The sequence below is a fragment of the Elephas maximus genome, chromosome 3 (genome assembly GCF_024166365.1).
Source record: "Elephas maximus indicus isolate mEleMax1 chromosome 3, mEleMax1 primary haplotype, whole genome shotgun sequence".
In the NCBI taxonomy this organism is placed as follows: domain Eukaryota; kingdom Metazoa; phylum Chordata; class Mammalia; order Proboscidea; family Elephantidae; genus Elephas; species Elephas maximus.
In genome coordinates, this window is record NC_064821.1 from 135,152,745 (window position 1) to 135,175,703 (window position 22,959).

The 22,959-nt window shown below is 38.0% G+C and overlaps 1 protein-coding gene across 4 annotated transcripts in view; it reads right to left on the reverse strand.

Moving 5' to 3' along the window:
- Positions 1-22,959, reverse strand: part of ZNHIT6 (zinc finger HIT-type containing 6) — a 76,609-nt gene that overhangs the window by 25,395 nt on the left and 28,255 nt on the right. The window contains exons 6-9 of one of the 4 annotated variants that reach the window (XM_049879670.1): positions 11,097-11,165; positions 9,327-9,407; positions 7,187-7,264; positions 5,430-5,497 (exon numbers count right to left, since the gene is read on the reverse strand). The exons of 1 other annotated variant lie outside the window; for it this stretch is intronic. In XM_049879670.1, coding sequence (XP_049735627.1) covers positions 5,430-5,497; positions 7,187-7,264; positions 9,327-9,407; positions 11,097-11,165 — 296 coding nt within the window. The remainder of the gene's footprint in view (positions 1-5,429; positions 5,498-7,186; positions 7,265-9,326; positions 9,408-11,096; positions 11,166-22,959) is intronic. 2 more of the 4 variants (XM_049879669.1, XM_049879671.1) reach the window with 2 other exon arrangements.

Here is a 22,959-nt window from a genome sequence, read left to right on the forward strand (position 1 = left end):
GTTTCAGCCTCACACTGGTTACAGCTGTTGAAGGTTTTACTGTGTTACTATTTCTTACTGGAACATGATATAATTTCACTCTGAAGGGGTCCTAATAATAAAAGATCACTATAGAGAGGTCATTCCTTTTGAAAATAATGTTCCAGAAAATGCCACTTCTACTTGAAATCCAACATGCCCTAAGCTTGTCTAGACTTTAACTCTGTCTCTCCATAAACAGCATTCATGCCAGAAACTGCAGTCACCTCTGCTTCTTGCTTCCTATTCATTGATTCCTAAAGCCAACTGGTCACCAAGTCCTACTGACTCTTCGCTTGATTTTTATAGCTGCTTAGCGCCAATGGGATAAGATCCAAACTTAGCATTATAGTTGGGTTCCAAACTACCTCTTCAATCTCATTTTTTAAAATGTTTTAAACTGCTGCTCTCCATACATCTGTACCATCCAACCTCCTTAAATCACTTTGCCTTTTACAAGACCGCATGCATGTCCTCACACATCTCAGGGCTGCCCGCACCTTCTATTCCCCTCTGCCTGGATTGATAGTCTCCTCTAGCCAAGGCCTATTCACCTTCAGTAAGGATCAAATATCATGTTCTCTACAAAGCCTTCTCTGATGACACTAGGACAGCTGCTACCTTCTCCATAGCCTCAGAGTACTTAGACACAGGTCTATGATAACATATGTACGTGTGTTTTCCCCATTACAGTAGAACTCTATCCTACTCATTCATATATAAACTCCAATTTTTATTTTTGTGCCTAAAAGATTGAACGTACTTACAATGGTTTTTGAATAAATTTGGAAATAATCAACCCATGACAGCTTAAATTATGTCTTTATCAAATAGAAGCTTACAGAAACATCAAAGCAGCAACGTAAATGTAAAGAACAGAAGATGTATCTGGGGTTCTTTATGAAAAATAAACAGTTTCATTAATAAGTGAAGGTAGAATACACGCTTTAAATTCAGTAGCTTTGGAATATTACAACTGAATGGATAGTATCAAAGCTGGTGAATTTCTAAATTCTTCTGTCAGTAATAACTTAAGCGAGCTCCCCTCTGATAGTGCCTGGCCTCACCCAACACAGGCTTTCTGTTTCAAAACCATTTATTCACTTCCTGAGAATGGAAAGCTGGTAAGAAATAATGTGGCAGGAGGGCATGTGTGGCTTTACTGACACAAATACCTTACATAAATGATCTCCACTGGGAATGTAAGCTCCCTGGGGGCAGGAATGGTTTTTACTGCATAGCAACAATGTCTACCATAGTACCTAGGTCACAGTGGCTGCTTACTATTGGACTGTGGAATGAATTAACATATTTAAGAAGCTCTATTAACTTTTTTTTTTTAATTAACTTACTGTAAGAGACAGAGTTAAGTCCTGTGTATTCTGGAAAGAAAACTCTCAAACAGATCAACAACAAACTCCCTAGGGTTAGAAATTCATTGTATGATCCCCTAAATTTAAATGTCACGTATGACAAAGCTAAAGCCTGAAAAACATTCAGTTTGCTCTAGCTGATCAGGCATATCATGAGACAATTGCCATAAATCCGCCAAGAATGGAAAATAAAACCAGTGAAAATAAGGCGCACTAAATACTTGGTGAAGAGACTGTACGCTAAAATTACCGGAATGCTGTAAATCGTAGGATATATTTAAAATCAAACAGCCACAAGGAAACTACACGTTTTTGCCTTCTAAGCACTTTTCAGGAAATAATAAAATCCTCCTATTTAGTATACTTAAATTAGAAGCCTAACATTTTATAACCTATAATAATCTTACTTAGATGTTCTCTGAATGCACTTTCCTTTCATGTTAGAGCTGTAATTACACATACAATCAAATGGAAATGCTCACTTAGCCTACCTATGAATGCACTATTTGGAGACCACTGTGTCTTAAAAACCTTCCTGATTAAAATAAAAATCTATTTCTAAATGTATCCCCATGGTATCTAAAGACATTATGTATAATTAGAAGCTGACTTAACAATCAGAAATAAAAGGATGGACCTTATTCCCAATTTAGTTCTACCTTCAGGATAAAATCTCCCTCAACTGACATTTCTGATATTATTATTGCCTCCAAATGATGACATGACTACTCAGTTAACTGGGGGGTGGTGGTGATTGGGGGGGTGCGATGTTTAAATTCAAGATCTCTGGCCCTGTGTCATAACCTTTTTTCCACTTCCTCTTCTCTGCCGGTATTTTCAATTATCATTTAGTCCAGCTAACAACTCAAATGGGAAATCTGAAGGATAAGCTTTCTACAAAAATAGGGTAAAATTCAAGTACTTTTCATGTTACTCAGTCTAGCTGAGGTTTAGTTTCAAAACAGACTACTTTGTGCACTCCCTAAAATCAACACCACCCACTTTTACTTTATTAATTTACCGTTCCCTCCACTTTGGGAACCAACAGGGTTAATCTGAAGCCCAGCTTTGCTCCCCTTCTGATCCTAAAAAAGGAAGGCTACACAATTAGAGAGAGTAAGGGACTAAAAGAAGAATGAAGCACAGAGAAGGTGAGTGCCTGGCACCAAGTCAGCTGACCTCCATTTTTGTGTGCTTTGACATTTTTTGGTTCAGATTCATCTTTGTTAAACTATGCCTCATCATTTTGACTGGTATACTCCTGGGTTGTGGCTTCCAGGTATCCTGACTTCCTTCTATACCACTGCATGAAAGGTGTGTTTCCCCAACTGCTCCCGTCTGGATCCTGCCATTCTGTAGGCATTCTTGCCCTCTGCTAGAAAGCCCTGGTCTGCTAGGACAGCCTGTTCCCATCCCCTCTGCCTCCTCATGGATCTACAGTACACATTTCCAAGTTAAAAGTAATTGCTTTCTGGACCCAAACAGTCTGTCCTATATCGTAAATTTTAAAATACTCAGTATCCTACAGTTCTAGTTTCCTTGAATTTTGGAAGAAGAGGATATTTTGGCAAAGAGTCAAGTGTGACTAACTTAGTAGAGGCAGCATGTTTCTTCACTGGCCACAGCCCAATTTGCCTTAAAATGGAAGTAAAACAAACCTTCCCTTTCAGGTATCAGAGGAAATAAAAATGGAAACAACAAAGAAGCAAGCAAGCAAGCAAGCAAACAAAAACAAAAAACAAAATCCAAACTTTTTGCTGTTAGGCAGTGTACTAAAATAAAGTAGGTTGCTTTATTCAGTTTTAGTAAAGCTGTTTAATTACTTGGCTAACAAAATACGTAAATAAAGCGACTCTGATCAAGTCGATGCCAAGACAGATACTTTCATTTAATTCTGTAAAAGCAATCTAGTGTTTCAAACGCAGGCAGTCCCCAGGTTACAAATGAGATCCATTCCTAACTATGCCTTTAACAGGTTCTTATTTAGCCTTACTTTAGTGGAAGAAAATGCTCAAAGCCTTTTCAATGATTTAAAAGCTACACATGCAGCAAACGAAGGTGATTGTGATGAAGAATTTGTAGCGAGTAGGGGTTGGTTCAGTCGTTGCAAAGTGAGGGCAAATTTACAAAACATTAAAGGGTAAGTAAGAGTTATTGGTAAGTCAGATGTCTATAAACCGGGAACTGCCTATATGGGCTTATTAATTTAAATTATAAATAATTTCTTCATGAAATCATTAAAATAGTAGGCAATGGATACTATTTACAATTATTCAAGGTCAGGTAACCACATACAAAGGAAATGATAGGGCAAATTCAATTTTATTCTCCCCACTGCACTCAGAAATAAGGATTTCCTGAACGAAGACAGTAATTTCTGAAGCCACCCATATGTGATAGCCACACTGGCAGCCGAGGGCTCAAGAGAGGTGAAATACTCAGGGTGGTACAGAAGTGTTCGAACGGTCAGACAGAAACCATCACTAGGTCCTCAAGAGAAGACTGGGAGAATATTGCAGTTCGTTTCCTAGCCTGGAAGAGGTAAGAAGAGACAACTATCCAAAAAGGTATTTCATTTTTCATAAAGACTCTCAGTGATATTCTTGTAGCAGGCCTATAAGACTGACATCACAATATACTCAACAAGTACGTACCACGGTATGAAACATGAGTAACATTTAAAGGAACTAATTAGATAAAATACAGTGCACATGAGGAATTGAGTTTGTAAGAGGAAACAGAGATACCAGAGGAAGGAAGAATTACTTAATGATTGATGGGAGGTAAATTCTAAGAGAACAATGCAAACTGTTTTGTGTAAATATAAATTACATGGAATTCACTTTAGGACTTTCCTAAACGAAACTGAAAGAATGTCACCTGAGAGTTTTTTTTTACATCAGTATTGTTCATTAATTACCTAAGTGTTTGAATCTCAATTTCAGAATTACTGATTTGGGTTAACATGGATGCCATAACTCTGGAGAATTATCTTTGCAGAAACCACAGAACTTTCTATTCTGTCTTCACTTGGGGTCCCATATCTAACAGGGTGTCATGGATTGAACTGTGTCCCCCCAAAATATGTGTCAACTTGCCTAGGCCATTATTCCCAGTATTGTGTGACTGCCCACAATTTGTCATCTGATGTGATTTTCCTATGTGTTGTAAATCCTACCTCTATGTTAATGAGGCAGGATTAGAGGCAGTTGTGTTAATGAGGCAGGATTAAATCTACAAGATTAGGTCGTGTCTTAAATCAATCTGTTTTGAGATATAAGAGAGAAGTGAGCGTAAAAGAAAGAAGTAAGCAGAGAGACATGGGGACCTCATTACCACCAAGCAAGAAGAGCCAGGAGTGCGTGTCCTTTGGACCCAGGGTCCCTGCACTGAGAAGCTCTTTGATCAGGGAAGATTGATGACAAGGACCTTTCCCCAGAGCTGACAGGAGAGAAAGCCTTCCCCTGGAGCTGACACCCTGAATTTGGACTTCTAGCCTCTTAGACTATGAGAATAAATTTCTCTTTCTTAAAGTCATCCACTGGTGGTAATTCTGTTACAGCAGCACTAGATGACTAAGACAGAATTTGGTACCAGGAGTAGGGTGCTGCTCTAACAGACACCTAAAATTTGGAAACAGTTTTGAAACTGTGAATGGATAGAGGCTGGAAGAGTTTTAAAGTGCCTAATAGGAAAAGCCTAGGTTGCCTTGAAGAGACTGCTGGTGCAATTATGGATGTCAAAGACAATTCTGGTGAGGACTTGGAAGTGAAAACAGCTGTCACAGTGGAGACGGTGCAGGTGGTGAGAAACGGCAGCAGCAGAACAAGGAGATGAGCGCAAGACGGCACTGGAGCTGACTCATGGAGAGAGCTGAGTGCCTTTTGCAGGAAGTTTCCTGGCGGAATGGGGTGCCTCTGAGCACTTATTGGTGGAGCTAGGCTTGCTGACCCATGGGGCAAGAGAGCGAGTGCCTTCCGGCCGAAGTTTACTGGCTGAGTGAGGTCCGTCCAGGCTAAAGAGCTTTGGAATACTTACCCCAGCAGATCAGATGCCAGGTGATGAGGGCTAAGGGGCTGAGAGGCCAAGGAACCAGGAAACAGAAGCTGAAGAGACAAGGAACAAAGGAAGTAGAACTGCCTCCATCTCAAAGGGTACATCTCTGGGGTCTCAAAGGGTGGAGTTGCCACTCAGATGGACTAGGAGAATGGGACCACCCAAATGGTGAGGGAGCAGAGTTGCCTTTCCACTGGGCCTGGGAGGCACAGCTGAAGTCTAGAGCCTAGGGAACTCCACTCAGAATCTGGTGAGTGTGGCTAATATCTAGAGTCTAGGGGGCAGGGCCATTGCCCAAATGATCTCAGAGAGCAGAGTACTATTTTCAAGCCTTGAGAGCTAATGTAATTTGCCTAATGTCAATACTGGCATGTTTCAGGGAACAGGGAAACCCAAGGAGAGGAAGAGTGACAGGTGAACAGCCAGTCGGTGGAGCAGTCAGAACACATACATTTATCGGTTAAGTTGCCCCAACTTATATGGGCATGGTTCCCGGTGCCACAAAACAATTACAATAATAACATCAAGATCACTTATCACAGATCACCATAACAGATATAATAATGAAAACGTCTGAAATATTGCAAGAATTCTCAAAATGTGATACAGAGACATGAAGTGAGCACATGGTGTTGGAAAAATGGTGCTAGTAGACTTGTTCAATGCAGGGTTGTCACAAACATACAGTTTGTAAGAAGCACAAATTTCGAAGTGCAATAAAGCAGAACACAATAAAATGAGGTATGCCTGTATTATTATCCTCATTTTAGAGACAAGGAAACTAAGGCAAATGAGGTTACGTAATTTACTCTAGGTAACAGATCAGTAGCAGGCAGAACTGGGATTCAAACCCAACTTTTCACAGCTTGGACTCTTAAACCTATAAGTATATTAGCAAATCAAATTGAGAAGAGACTGACCATACTAGACTGACCTAGTATGAATTGGATCAAATAGTTTTAAGTAAACAACGGAAAAAAGGGAAAAAAATAGCATCAGATGTCTTTAAAGATTAAATCCACCGCCATCGAGTTGATTCCAACTCATAACAACCCTATAGGACAGAGTAGAACTGCCCCATAGAATTTCCAAGGAGCGCCTGGCGGATTTGAACTGCTGTCTTCTTGGTTAGCAGCCACAGCACTTAACCACTACGCCACCAGGGTTTCCCTTTAAAGACTAGAGCTTTGTAATTCATGATGGTGATGCAAAACTGGTGCTTAAACAGCAACTTTAGTCTTTGCAAGGACCTTCAGAGATCATCTAGTGTAATCTAATTCATCATCCCACTAATAAAGGAACAGAGCCTGCTCAAATCTTACGGCTTGTTAAAATCTGATTCTCTTTACATTTCTATCCAGTGTTCTTCCATTATAATATATGAGATGGTCACCTGATCATACATGTATTTATATTTCCTAAAGGTAAGAATTTGAACACTGTTAAGTCTGTTGTATAAACTATTTCTTGAAATAAATTAAGAGAAGGCTTAGAAATCTTTTAGTTGTACAGGGCAATATTTAAAAACTATTTTAACCAGGGTAATTTTTCAACTGAATTTATCTTGTATTATGGTAAGTGTGATTATTTTAGTATTTTAATTTGAAAGTCATTTGTAAAAGTCTGTGTTGCTAATAATCAGTTAATTAGTATAATAACTACTTTTGCTAATCAAGCTACTTAATTATATCACAGAATTAGAAAAAAATTAAAGAAATGGAGAGGGGGAGCAGTTTTACCTTACTAAATTTTGCTGCACACATTCAACCTTCATTAAAATTTGGACAGCAGTCTGAGAGCGAATGTAGGCTTTCAACCTGAAATAAAAATGTCATATTGAAGGAAGCATACTTGATTTTTAATATATTTTAGGAGTGTCTCATGAAGACCATGCATTTAAGAGCAGCTAATAATAATTAAAATTCATCTAACCAAGCACAGAAAAGGGGTTAGAAATATTTTCTAGCCAAGATCTAAATAAAAAATTACCTTTCTTCTCTCTTTTCAATTAAATAGCTTAACTTAAGAAATACCTACTTGAGTAGATTAATCTGGCTATTTTATCTTGTTTTAAACTTTTTTTATTCCATTTAGTGACAGATACCTAACAAATACTCAAAAACATTTATCAAAACATTGCCAAATGTCTTACTGTCAGGTATGTGACTAATGATAACAAGTGGATTATCAATTACAGGGAAAAATAACCAAGACAAAAAAAAAAAAAAACAACAACACACAACTATAATAGCAGTCCCAAAGACACTGGTTGATATCGGACATGGATCCAGTTCACTTGGGTACTGGCCTGTGTCAAATGAAGAATGAGACTTAACTAGAACTGGATCAAAGATTTTAGAACCCACTCAGTCTAAATTGTAAACACCAGGTTACTCTGGAACCAAACCACGCATTCATACTCTAAGCATCATCTGGTGAAAGGAAGTCAGCTGGGTTCCTGCCTAGGACTGCTAATAACTCACACTCTTAATCATAGCTTCCTTTTTTGGGGAGCTGCCCACTGTGTGCTAGGCCCTATACTAGGTGCTTTATATGTTATTTCCTTTAAGCATCATAACAACCCTATCTAGTAGGTATTATCATTCCCATTTTACTGATGGAAAAAATCAAGGCCCAGAAGTTAGGTAACTCCCTCCTGATCACATAGCTAATAATGGACAGAGCCAGCTATTTTAACCCAGATATTCATGACCAAATCTTTCCTTTATGCTATGTTAGCCACTTTTGTTCATGCTGTATTTCTGGACAGGAGGCAAAGTGTACTTTACTGAGTTCTACAAAGACTTGGCATGATCAGGATTTCCTGTCTTTGGCAGTTACTTGGAAACTCTTAATTTTCATTTCAGGGTGTTTGGTTCACCTTGAAAGGCAGTTTACTACAAGGGTAAAGAGTGCAGACTCTGATGCCAGATGGCCTGGGTTTGAATCCTGACTTCCCCACTTATTAGCTATATGGAGTTACTTAACCTTTTTATGCTTCTTGGGACAAACATTTTCGAATTCTCAGGTTTCTCGGGAGGCTACTTCTCCCACTTAAAAGTACATGTTGCCCTCCAGTGGGGGCTTGTGTAACGATGTAAAATAAAAGAAACATTCTTTGGCAAAAATTCTCTAAGGTAGAAGGCTTAAGTATGAGGTAGTGCATCCAGGGAGTGTGACTGGGTCAAACTTTTGTCTCTTTTGGCTTTTGTACAGCTAGATAATCCTTATAAGCATATTTATGGCTTCCTGGGTAATAGCTATGGAGCCCTGGTGGGTTTGGATTTTTTGTGAGCGTGCATATTTGGAAAATGAATGTACAAAATGGAAGGTGCCACCCTCCAAAGATTCTTGGGACAGACAGAGCCCACTAAACATTGCTCCAGACTATAGCCAATATTTTGTGGGAAAATGTATGCTTGCGTGAAATTTTCAAAATCCATATTACCAACAAAAACCTGAATACAATTAGTAGGCACACATTCCACTACTGAAAACACATGCCATCAAAAAAAAAAAAAAAAAAATCAAAATACGAAAAAATTGTAGCTTAAAAGGGTTAACCACTTTAAGGCTCAGTTTTCCCACCTGTAAAATGGGTATAACAATGGTAATCTATCTTATAGGGTTACTGTAAATATTAAATGAATTAATACATGAAAGATGCTTCAAAGTGTATCTGAACACAGTGAACAGTAAACGTTCCTGATTCACAATGAGAAAACTTTGATTAAATGCCAAAGAAATGAGGCAGAAATTAAATTACACTGACACATCACATTCTAAAAAAACATCATGGCTTTACACAATAAGTATGCACATAACAAGTACCTGAACTTTCTTTTAATAATTACATAAAGTTACATTTTTTAAATATACCTTTGACGAATTACAGGATCAGACTTTTCAGGATCAATGTAAGTTTTTAGGATTTCATTAATAGTTTTATTATCCGGTACCCTTCCCAGAAAAGGAAAAAGAAAAGAAAACCCAGATTATTATTTATAATTTTCTACTAAAGGTGTTAGAATTACTAAATCTTGTGGCTTTTCTGCTTGAATAACTGAACACAGACCTTTTATTTTAATCTTGGCAAAATATAACACCCTTTTAAGCAAAAATTATTAGGAAAAAGTTCAAAAAGACTTCTTGGACACACTTAACAAGGTCTTAAAGAACAACATTTTGAGAAGCTCCCCATAAATCTATTATAAAAATGCGAAGCTTCTTTCAGAACACACCTGTGCTCACACATGAACGAAGTCAGGACGTGAGACTTTACAAAATCAAAACACTTACAGAAGGTTTCAGATGATGTTAATTTCACTGAATGCTCAAATGTATTCATTCCGATTCAAAAAGCCAAATTAAGAAATTGATATGAACTTTCCTGGAAACAAAGTGTTTTACGTTTTCCAACTTTTCTATGTGTATATTGTTTTAAACTATAAAGTTGTAGAAGCAAAATTAAGACATTGTTTTGACACAGTAATTTTCCTCTATCATTCATACATGCCCATATATACTATTGTGTTATATACTCGATCTGTAAAACATTAGTCCTTCCCCATCTTTAGTCTAGTATGGGAGTTCAAATAAGAAAGTCCTTCACTAAAATCCACACGACAAGTACAGAGGACATTTGAACTACTTAAAAAGCAACTTTAAATTTTCCCTAACCCAAACAATTAAACAGTATACAACCATTAAAAATTCTTTAATGATACTTGAAAATGTTCACATGAAAAAAGTAGGACAACAAACTGTTTATGCAAATTAACTCCAATTATGTGTGAACGTGTGTTGTATATATATATATATACAACACACACACATATATGGACACCCTGATGATGTAGTGGTTAAGCACTATGGCTGCTAACCAAAAGGCTGGCAGTTCAAATCTACTAGGTGCTCCTTGGAAACTCTATGGGGCAGTTCTACTCTGCCCTATAGGGTTGCTATGAGCCGGAATCGACTCGAAGGCAACAGATTACATATATATATACACACACATATATATAATTGTCTGAGGGACACACAACGATGTTACGAGCAGTAAACTTTGCATAGTAGAACTTTGGGTCATTTTTCATTTCTGTTCTTTTTAGGATTTTTTTTCCCCTTGAGAATTACATCAAGGCATTTTTATAATGTATATGCACTATTTGAAGAGAAGCGAATACCCTATACAACCACCCAGCTTAAGAAACAGAAAAGGTTCAGCCCCTTTGATTCTCCCAGCACTCCTCCCCCTGCCAAAGTAACCACTATCATTTTTATGCTAATCTTTTCTTTAGTTTTACTACCTCCTTATGTATGCCCCTCAAAGAGTACTGTTCAGTTTTTATTTTCTAAGTCTAAATACAAAATCAAACTGTGTGTAGTCTTCTATAATTTGCTTTTTTCATTCAACTTTGTTTCTGAGATTCATCCATGCTGATGTATATAGCTGCAGTTCACTCATTTTCTGTGGTATTTTGCATTTCACTGTGTCAATTTATGAAAACTTAAACTATCGATTCTATTATTGACAAACATTTGGGTTAACAGTCTATTTTAAACAGAAAGCCTTAAAAACAAATCAGTTCTTAAAAAACAAACAGGAACAAAAAAATCAGTTTTTAATATACAATGGTGACACTATACCTTTTTTCTACGTACACAGCTTGACTTTGAGGGAACAGGAGCTTCACATGCCAACAAAACTGTTGGTTTCTAAGACAGAAAATTATCATGTGAGTGCCAAGGCAGAAAATAAAAGTCTGGATGCAAATCATACTTCATGAATTTACATTTTAACAATTCTAAAACAGTCTCAGAATTTAACATCTTTTCTCTAAAAAACAATTTTCTCCTTTCTAGGATTTTAGACGTTATGCTTCTGAAACAACATACTTAAAAAAGAATTTTCAAGAAGAAAAACAAAACAAAACAAAAACAAAATGAAGACATTCTGAATTCCAAGGACTTCACTATGAGAAGGAAATTTCTCATAGTTCAGGGGCTTTTTAGAACAGTTTGGTACCACTTTAAGTTTACAAATACATTTCCTCATGACTAACAATGAGCTGATGTTTTTGCCTGACTAGTGTGGAAATTAGGTGAATGAAGTATTGTCTGGTTGAGTCCAGCTGGCTGCAGATACACTTCTGAGGCATGAGTACGTGTATTCAGTAGCTAAATAGTAGACAACAAGTTGGTTGCTAAGCAGAATGCATCTGAGTTAGAGTCTCTTTGCTTTCTGGTTTAAACTGGCTTGATGTAGGGCTGACAGTAATAATTTATGAAATGTCTAACTGCAGAGAAATTACCACGTTGTACTTAACAAATCAAAATTTGGTGACAGTAGACACCATTCCTTTTTAAAAAATATTTAATGCTCAAAATACAGAATCCTTTACAGAAATGTAATCATCTTCACTAAATGATGGCTTTACATATGTTTTCTTTAGAAGAAATTTCTAAAAAGCTACTGGCAATTTAATGGCTGGCAGCATGCCCTCCACGCAATGGCCAGTATCTCCTTTAAATCTACCCCTTAGCAGCAGGACTCAAAAATCTAAAATTATTTTTTAATTTTCCTTTTTATTGCGCTTTAAGTGAAAGTTTACAAATCATCACGTCAGTCTGTCATGCAAACATTTAGATACACCTTGCTATATAATCCTAGTTACTCTGCCCCTAATGAGACAGCACACTCCTTCTCTCCACCCTGTATTCCTGCGTCCATTCAGCCAGCTACTGTCCGCCTCTACCTTCTCATTTCCCCTCCAGACAGGAGCTGTCCACATAATCTCACCTGTCTACTTGAGCCAAGAAGCTCACTCCTCACCAGTATCATTTCTATCTTACAGGCCAGTCCAATCCCTATATGAAGAGTTGACTTTGGTAATGGTTCCAGTCTTGGACTAACAGAAGGTCTGGGGACCATGACTTCCGGGGTCCTTCTAGTCTCAGTCAGACCATTAAGTCTGGTCTTTTAACGAGAATTTGAGATCTGCATCCCACTGCTCTCTGCTGTGTTCCCTGTCAGGGCAGTCATCGGTTGTAGCTGGGCACCATTTAGTTCTTCTGGTCTCAGGCTGATGTAATCTCTGATTTATATAGCCCTTTTTCTATCTCTTGAGCTCATAGTTACCTTGAGCCTTTGGTGTTCTTCGTTCTCCTTCGCACCAGGTGGGTTGAGACCAATTGATGCACCTTAGATGGCCGCTTGCTAGCGTTTAATAACCCAGATGCCACTCACCAAAGTGAGATGCAAAACGTTTTCTTTACAGATTTTATTATGCCAATTGATCTAGATGTCCCCTGAAACCATGGTCCCCAAACCCCTGCCCCTGCTACATTGGCCTTCAAAGTGTTTGGTTGTGTTCAGGAAATTTCTTTGCTTTTGGTTTAGTCCAGATGCACTGACCTCTCCTGTACTGTGTGTTGTTTTTCCCTTTACCTAAAATAGTTCTTGTCTACTATCTAATTAGCAAATACCCTTTAAAATTATTTTCTTTTAATATAATCTAGTACAAGGTCTTCCACTGAACATTTATGTGAGTTAGTCAAACTTTTGGAAGAAGAGAATGACCATAAACTAAATAAAAATCCTCCCATTAAGGCAAGTCATTGCAGATCTGTATATGGTAGTTTTCTTTAACAACAAGGCAGTTTCTGGCACTAGATAGAGAAAAACATGCTTAATTATGCTTACAATGACAGTGCCACTTATCATACAAGGAGTAAGCATGTCAACAAAACCATGAAGCACCCCCTTGACTAATCAGAAGGCCAGATGCCTAAAATCTCTGGGGAAAACACTTAAAACAAAAAAACTTGTGAATGCAAATGCAACAGCTACTAGTTTTAAATAAATAATTCTTCCAAAATGAAACAACTTGCAACGTTCATTATCTGTTAAACTGGCATAGCACAGTTTACCATCAAGAGTCTTGGAGAGAGCATGTTTCTCTTTTAGTAAGGAAAAACAACTGAAAGCAATTTTGTTAATCTTGATACATAATACGGTTTCTTTCTAAATATATTTGTTTTTCCATACTAAGTTACAGGGACAGAATGAATCACTGACTTGTCATCTTGTGAAACCGTAACTCATATTCAACTGTCTCAATCATTGCTTCGGTAATTTCAAGAATCATTCACCTTTACCAACATTCGGCAGACCCTAAGTACTTCCAGAAGGTACTTAACATTCCAAACACAAAGACAGGAAGGCCCTTACAAATTCTTTCATTTGTTGTACTTACCTAGTTGTGGTTATAATGAAGTCCTTAATTACTACATAAGCACACACATACACACATACATACACGCATGCACATATATAATTATGACTAAATTTTTCTTCTACATTTGGCTTCAGTTCAAGAGTGACATTTGAAAAGTGCATGTTTACTTTTAATAATTGTGATCTTGAATTATTTCAAAAAACAAAGTAAAAGAATAATATAAACAATATTCATGAATTCACATTCATATTTAATAAACTAACAGCATGCCATATTTGCTTGGGATGTTTTTTTCTCGTCAGAAATAAAAGGTTATAAATATGGTTGATGGCCCTTTACATTGTTCCTTGATTCAATTCCCTCCCCCCTGCACCATAAGAGGTAACTACCTTCCTGAAGTTGGCTGTGTATTCTTGTTATGTATTTTTAAGATATATATATGTACGTATGTGTACATATATATATGCACACACATATATATACACATATCTATAAACAATATAGTTTTGTGTTATTTTAACATTTATTTAAATGCTGTCATACTAAAAATATCCTATGCCTTACTTTTTCATTCATACTATGTTTTAGAGATTTACTTATAACATAGATTTAGTTCATTAATTTTAATTGCTGTTTAGTATTCCATTGTGTGAACAAAGCCAAATTATATCCATTCTTTACTAATGAACATTATGACTGCTTCTGTTTTTTTTGCATTTGTTCTTTCATATTACAGCAGTTATTAGTTGCCGTCGAGTACATGCAGAAAGCTATTATCTACTTCTACTGGTACAAACAGTTAAGTGCTCAACTACTAGCTGAAAGGTTGGTAGTTTGAACTCATCCAGAGGCGCCTCAGAAGACAGGCCTGGCAATCTGCTTCCAAAAGATCACACCCTTGAAGACCCCATGGAACAGCTCTACTCTGAACATATGGGGTAGCTATAAGTTGCAATCCACTGACAGCAACTAAACAACTGATACATAGAGCTACGAGTTAACTTTACTGAAAAACTGCCTGTACTTGTTTTACTCTATGTGGTAAAAGAGGCATTTTGAGAACAGTAATTCAGAGTTAAGTGGTTTAAGTGAGAGTGGGCAGAAAGGGGTTGAACGGCATTGTATAAAGAATTCCTGACATGGTTAACTTAATTATCTCTAAAGTAGTTTCCAATTCTTTAGCATTCCTGAAATTCATGAAAATCCTGGCATGGGTGATCAAATCTCTTCCAAAGACTCAAAAAATTAAGTTTGTTTCCTGTTTTTCATAATTTTATATAGTGATATATCAAGGAAAGATCATAAAACAGTATGTCCCATTAAACAAACACATACACAAACATTGAAATTCCAACAATATTACTTGTGGGTGGTGGGACTGTGTAATTTTATGTCTTTTTATAAGTTCTTAAAAGAATATATTTTGTAAAGGAAAAAAAATTCATATCTCAGTGAGTATCTCTGTGCATATTTCTGTATTTTAGATTATTTTGTAAGGACAGATTCCAAGGAGAATCATTAGGGAAGGTGATCTGGTGGCACAGTGGTTAAGGGCTTGGCTGCTAACTGAAAGATTGGCAGTTCGAATCCACCAGCCGCTCCATGGGAGAAAGATGTGGCAGTCTGCTTCCATAAAGACTACAGTGTTGGAATCTAGAGTATATGCAGCAGTTCCACCCTGTCCTATAGTCACTATGAGTTGCAATAAACTCAATGGCAATAGGTTTAGTTTGGTTTGGTCTACAATCACTAGGAAAGGACTGGGTTTCTCAGCCTCCGCACTACTGGGCTGTCCTGAACATTGTTGGCTGCTCAGCAGCACCCCAGGCCTCCAACAAAATGCCTTCAACTATAATGTCATTGTGCTCTTGGCCTATTTATCAAAATTCTCAAGAATGAAAATACCATACCTAAAATATTCCAATTAACTTAGGCACCTCAAGGAACTATATTTAGTTGACAATACACTATGAAGTAATGGTAGCAATTATTGAACCTTAATGTTCCCTTTGGACAACTCAATAAAGTAACAGAAACACTGATCCAGGGACGGATTAACCAGTAAGCAAGGTATGCCATGGGCTTACTTATGCTTACTTACTAATCTGTAGTGCACAGTTTCACCAGTTTTTCACCATATCAAAATACAAGTAAGTCGACGTGTACCTTGGTTATTAGGTAATCCATCCCTGAACCGACTTCCTCTGAGTCCTATGAAACTAATGTAACTACTCATGCATAGCAAAGCTTCTCTCCCCCTCCCCCAAATGTATATTTGTCAGTGGAGGCAGTATCACTCCAAGGGGGTAAACACTGGCTGTTGCAAAGGTGAAAAAAATCCTAGATATTACAATGGTTTGTGGTCCACCAAAGGACCACTGTACATAAAGAGATATAAAGTAAGTCCATGCTATCAGAATATCATGGGAGGGGGGATTATGGAAAAAAATGTCTAATTAGGTTCTGAGGCCAGGGGGAAAGTGAAAGGGGTGTGTGTCAGTAATAATGAAAAAAAAGTCCAGAAACACACTGAGAACTGAGATAGATGGTACATGTATTATATGATCAAAAATACATATACTTTATTTCAGTTAGTTAATATGGGGTACTTATTTACCAACCCTTGCTTACTAAAAACTGTTAAAGATCATTTTCTACCATATTTTCATTCTGTGGGAGATAGGGGGCTGGTTCTATACCTGTAAACCAAACCAAACCAAACCGATTGCTGTGACGTCAATTCCAATTCACAGTGACCCTACAGGATAGAGTACAATTGCTACACAGGGCTTCCAAGGCTGTAATCTTTACGGAAGCAGACAGACTGCCACATTTTCCTCCCATGGGGCGGCTGATGGGTTTGAGCTGCCAATCTCTCAGTTAGCAGCTGAATGCTTAACCACTGCATCATCAGGGCTCCTCTTCTACACCCATATACTCAATTATTCTTTTGACTTCATGACTTAAAATCGCCCGTTCTCATCTCTAGAGAGGACCAGCCAAGGCAGACTTTTTTAGGGTACTAAGTCAACCACCAACCCTGGGTGCTGCTTTTTTCCTTTTTTATGAGAGCAGTATAGGGTTTTCATATGAAAGCACCCTGTTTTTTTTATTGATACTGTATGCAGCAAAAATGCTCAATACACTGTAATGTCCGGAAGTAGAACAGGGAGAGGTTACACAGACTCTAGGTTTGAGTCCCACTCTTAAAAATATTACTTATAAGACCCTGAACAAGACATTGTAATTCCCCTGTGCCTCTGGTTATCTCACAATAATATGGCGATAACACTTATATTCATACCATAGAATTCAATGAGTAAACACATGTCAAATGCTGAGAACATACCCACTGAAAAATGTTAGCCACTGTTGTATTATCACTGTTATAACTCTACACACGATTCAATGACCTAAATTATGTTGCTTAGAATGGAAATACTGACAATAGTTTTTAGAATATTCTGCATGAGTTCGTAATCAAACTCTGCTTTCACTCAACTTAGTATCTCGCGGCTACAGAAGAGACTAGACATGTAGATTAATACTAGATTGTAAAGGGCCCTCAATGGGCTGCTAAAAAGTACAGATTTTACCCTGCAGTTAATGCAGCAACAAAAAGGGTTTTAAAGAAAAGTCATATGAAGGGCTTAGAGGGAGAGCCATCATCCCACCACTTAACTCTCCCAATAAGTGTTTCCATAGTATATTCAGGACACTAACTTTTCAGCCCTTGTTTGCAGTTATTAAGAGAAGTATTCCCTATTACTTTTGAGAATCACATAGGCATATCATACCAGTTCTAAACAGGCGTTCTCTTTCAACCTATGATTTTTAAATACGGGTGACTCCACGAGATAAGCAAAAGCTAGTCTTTCCACGTCAGAGTACTATAAAACCCATTGCTGTCGAGTTGATTCCAATTCATAGAGACCCTATAGGACAGAGTAGAACTGTCCCAGATGTTTTCCAAGGCTGTAATCTTTATGGAAGCAGACTGCCACATCTTTCTCCCCCAGAGCAGCTGGTTGGTTCAAACTGCCAACCTCTGGTTAGCATTCAAGCACTTAATCACTGTGCCACCAGGACTCCACTTATTAAATTACCAAAGTTTACAGGGTCACTACAAGTCAGAATCAACTCAATGGCAATGGATTTTTTTGTCTTTTTATAGCTTATGAAAATTACCAGTAGATCTTTTCAACAAAGAGCATCAGTCAATAGAAATAGTAGTAACAGTAATGTTCTAAGGTCTTACACGTATTAATTCATTTACTCCTCGTAACTCTATGAGGTAAATATCATTACTATTCCACTTTACAGATGAGGACACTGAGGAAGAGGAAAAAAAAAGCCACCCCTCCCCCGCCAAGGTACTTACTCAGCTGGAAAGTGGCACAGCTGGTATTTAAACCCAGACACTATAACTCTGGAGTCCCTGGGTGGTGCAAACAGTTACCGTGCTTGGCTACTAACCAAAAGATTGGAGATTCAAATCCACTTAGAGCGACCTTGAAAGGAAATTCTGATATTTCCAAAATATCAGTCATTGAGAACCCTAGGGAGTACAGTTTTACTCTGACAGGGTCATCGGTGTTGAGTTTTTGGTCTCCTCTTTAGTAATGCTGAGGGAGAAGCATTCCTTCCAGTTATTTAGGGTGACTCAAACTGTTACCAGCAGCATCCTATGACCATGAGGATTAAACTGACACCACAGAAGGATGGAGAACCAGAAATAAACTGGATCCTTAATGACAACATCATCGAGCCACTGTAATTATTAACTCAGAAGCCCATCCTATCTCTGAATATGTACTTATGAGAGTTAGTATTTTCTCTTATAGTTCAAACCAGTGTGAACTGATATAGGGAGTAAAGTTTTCTTCTCTGTAGGTTTCTTATTTCATTAATAGAAAGAAAGAGAAACTAATCTTTAAATTATTATTATGAGGTTTAGAAGCAGCAAATAATACCTGAAGGAGTTTCAGAAATAAAGCATTTTGTTCTACTGTCAACTATAAAATCTTATATTAATTTAAATTTCAAAGAAAATTTACCAAATTTTGAAACCCCTCAGGGGAAAACAAATATAAAGAATATTTAAATAATCCTCCACTCACAGTCATTTCATCTGTTGGAAGATACTTCAATATCGAAATTGGAACAGTTTTCTCAAAAATAAACACAACTATTCCTCAAAGCGCAGTAGTTAAGGGCTTGGCTGCTAACCAAAAGGTCAGCAGTTCGAATCTACCAGCTACTCCTTGGAAAGAAACCCTATGACGCAGTATTACTCTGTCCTATAGGGTCACTATGAGTTGGAATTGACTCGGCGGCAACAGGTTTGGTTTTTTTGGTTTATTCCTCATAAAATCCATCTATTTTATTACGACTGGTACTGTGATAATTGTTTCTGGAAGAGTGAATACAAAGGATCTTTTTGTTATTTGTTATGGATTAAAATAATCTGAATTGAGGAGAATGAAAACCATATCTCACATTATTATAAAAATATTTTTAAAAGTTTCAGTTACATATTTTATATTCTTAAAAATTAGCACCACCACTACATGATAATAATAGGAAACAAGGTAACTATGTGGTATTGGCTTAAGTAGGGCAGTATATTAAGAAAATGGATGCAGTAGATGAAGACTGAAATAAAAATGTACATCTTGTGTCAAATAATTGATAAATGTTTGAGTACTTAATATAGCTGTTCTCAACTGGGAGTAATGCTAACCCTGGGGAGAGGGACATTTGGAAATGTCTGGGCAGCTCTGACTATTCCAAGACTGGGGAGCGCTTGAGGGGCCAAGAATGCTAACCTTTCTGTAATGCATGGGGAAGTTCTATACAACAAAAACTTGGCCAGTTCAAAATGCCAATAGAGCCCCTACAAAGAAACATTAGAATGTAGAAAGGACAGCAGATGTATGTGTACAAAAAATGAATGCCAGCACTAAATACTGGCATCTGTTTCACATTAACTGTGGAGCAAATGTGTACTCTAGGAACTCGGGAGAAGAAGAAATCATGGAAGAGATGAGCTACCATGTGTACTTTCATGGATGGCTAAGAAATATGGAAATGTTTATGAACAGCGATAAGCCCATTTAGCTGAATACATTTAGAAATCAGGTTGTGACAAATTATGAAGATCCATACTCAGTAACGATCCCTGGTAGGAACAGGAAGATTTTTCTGCTCAAAGTATGACTCCACCCAAATTCCCTGGCATGGCATATAAGGCCCTACAAGGCCCAGCCCCAGTCAGCCTCTCCAGCCTCATCCCTTGTCACTTACTAACTCCCACCCTAGTTTCTAGGCATACCAAACTATTTACATTGTCCTAAATCTACCACTGTATGCTTTTGCATCTGATATTTTCACCACTAGATCATCCTTTCCCACCGGAGAAAACCTCTCCTTGTCCTTCCAAAATTTGTTCAGATTCTCTCTTCTCTGGGAGGCCTTTCCCATCCACCATTCCCAATGAATAACACTCCCCCAAGGCTGGGGCAGTGAGCCTTCCCTTGTGCTCCCACAGCACCCACGTGTATTCCACCAGGGCACTAACAATACCGCATGGTAAGAGTCTGCCCATTGTTTTCCCACTCACCGTGAACTACTAAAGAACAAGGGCAGTGACTTATTGCCATATATGCCTATGGTTTCTAGGTAAAGGAAATATCAGAATTATCTGGTGCTTTTTAAAAGCAAATATGCCCAAGTTCTACCTTGTTGTTTGCCACTGAGTTGATTCCAACTAATAGTAACCCTATATGACAGAGTAGATCTGCCCCATAGGATTTCCTAGAGCAGAATGCCAGGTCTTTTCTCCTGTGGAGCCGCTGGTGGGTTCTAACCACCGACCTTTCAGTTAGCAGTAGAGCACTTAACCATTGTTCCTCCAGGGCTCCTTAGCTCTACCTTACCAAACCAAACCCGTTGCCATCGAGTCGATTCCAACTCATAGTGACCCTACAGCACAGAGTAGAACTGTCCCATAGGGTTTCCAAGAACTCCTGATGGACTTGAACTGCTGATCTTTTAGTTAGCTGCCATAGCTCTTAACAACTATGCCACCAGGGTCTCCTAGCTCTATTTTAGGCCCAAGAAATTGTAACTGGAGCCCTGGTGGGACCGTGGTTAAAGTGATAGACTGCTAACCAAAAGGTCGGCAGTTCGAAACCACCAGTGACTCCACGGGGGAAAGATGTGGCAGTCTGCTTCTGTAGAGGTTTATAGCCTTGAAAATTCTATGGGGTTGCTGAGTTGGAACTGACTCGACAGCAGTAGGTTTGGTTTTGGGTTTTTTGGTGGTTAGGTCCAGGTAATTGAATGTTGAAATCACCCCACAATTAATTTTTGTTGTCGTTTAGAAACAGTTTTTTTTTTTTTTTTTTTTTTTTTTAATATTTTAGTGAATTTTTGGTGAAGGTTTACACAGCAAGTTAGGTTCCCATTTGACGATTTCCATATAAATCGTTCAGTAACATTAGTTACATTCATCACAATGTGTCATCATTCTTTTTAATTGAGCTCTGTTTTTTCCATTTCCAGAACTCTAGTTTCCCTGCCCCATTATCTTCTCATCTTTGCTTTTGAGTAATTGTTGACCTTTTTGTCTCATACAGATGGTTTTTAAGTAGAGCACTGGTCTTACAGGTAATATCCTCTATTATGTGTGCTACTACTCTGCTATCTCACTAAAAGGTGATCTCAGGGCATAGGCTCGATTCTAAGTTTAAAGGGTGTTTTAGGAAATCTTCTGTTCTCTACTGTTCCAGTTTGTCCTTTTTTTTTTTTAAAAGAGTTTGAGTTCTGCTCCACAATTTTCTTTCATTTGATCTGGGACCATCTATTGTGACTTGGTTAGAACAGTCAGTAGTGGTAGTCAGACACTGGTCTCAGGGTAGATAAAGTCGTGGCTCATGTAGACTCATTTCTTCTCTGAGCTTTTGGTTACCTTCTTACTGTTTTGCTCCTGGCAAGTAGAAACCAGCAGCTATATTCTAGATGGCTGCTCCCAAGCTTTTAAGACCCCAGACGCTACTCACTTCACTAGGATGCAGATCATGATTAATGTGAACAATGTTATGCCAACTGACTGAGTTGTCCCATAAGACTACGGTCCTAAGTTTTCAAACCAGAAAAACCAATCAAGGAGTATCTGAACAGATGAGTTGTGGGATGACATCAAGGACATCATATATAAGAAAGCAAAAGGTCATCATTAAAAAGACAGGAAAGAAAGCAAAGAACAAAATGGATGTCAGAAGAGATTCTGAAACTTACTCTTGAATGTAGAGTAGCTAAAGCAAATAGAACAAACATGGAGTCAAAGAGCTTAACAGAAGATTTCAAAGGGCAGCTAGAGAAAACAAAGAAAAGTATTATAATGAAATGTGCAAAGGCCTGGAGTTAGGAAACCAAAAGGAAGAACGTGATCGGTAGTTGTCCTCCCTTGTCCATGGTTTTGCTTTCCGCAGTTTCAGTTACCTGTGGTCAAACGTAGTTAACAATAAGGTATTTTGAGAGAGAGACCACAGTCACTTAATTTTTTTTACAGTATATTGTTAAAACTCTTCTATTCTACTACTAGCGATTGTTGATAATCTCTTACTGTGCCTAATTTATAAATTAAACTTTATCATTGGTATGTATGTATAGGAAAAAAAAGAATATAGTATATATACGGTTCAGTACTATCCATGGTTTCAGGCATTCACTAGGGGTCTTGAAATGTTTACCCTGCAGATAAGGGGGGATTATTGTATTTCTGGACTACCAGAAAAATGAACAAATCTGTCTTGGAAGAAGTGCAGCCAGAATGCTCCTTAGAAGCAAGGATGGTGAGACTTCATCTCACCTACTTTGGATATGTATGTTATCAGGAGGGACTAGTCTCTGGAGAAGGACATCATCAGGCTCGGTAAAGTAGACGGTCAGCGAAAAAGAGGAAGACTCTCAATGAGATGGACTGACACAGTGGCTAAAACAATGGGCTCAAACACAGCAACGATGTGAGAATGGCCAAGGGCCAGGCAGTGTTTCATTCTGTTGTACACAGGGTCGCTAAGAGTTGGAATGGACTCAATGGCACCTAACAACAGCACTATATTTCTCAAGCTGAAAGAACTGAAGAAAAAATTCAAGCCTTGAGTTGCAATATGGAAGGATTCTATGGCCTCTATGGTATATACCTAGAAGTTGAACTGCTGGATCACAGGGTAGTTCGCTATCTACTTTTTTTGAGAAAGCACCAT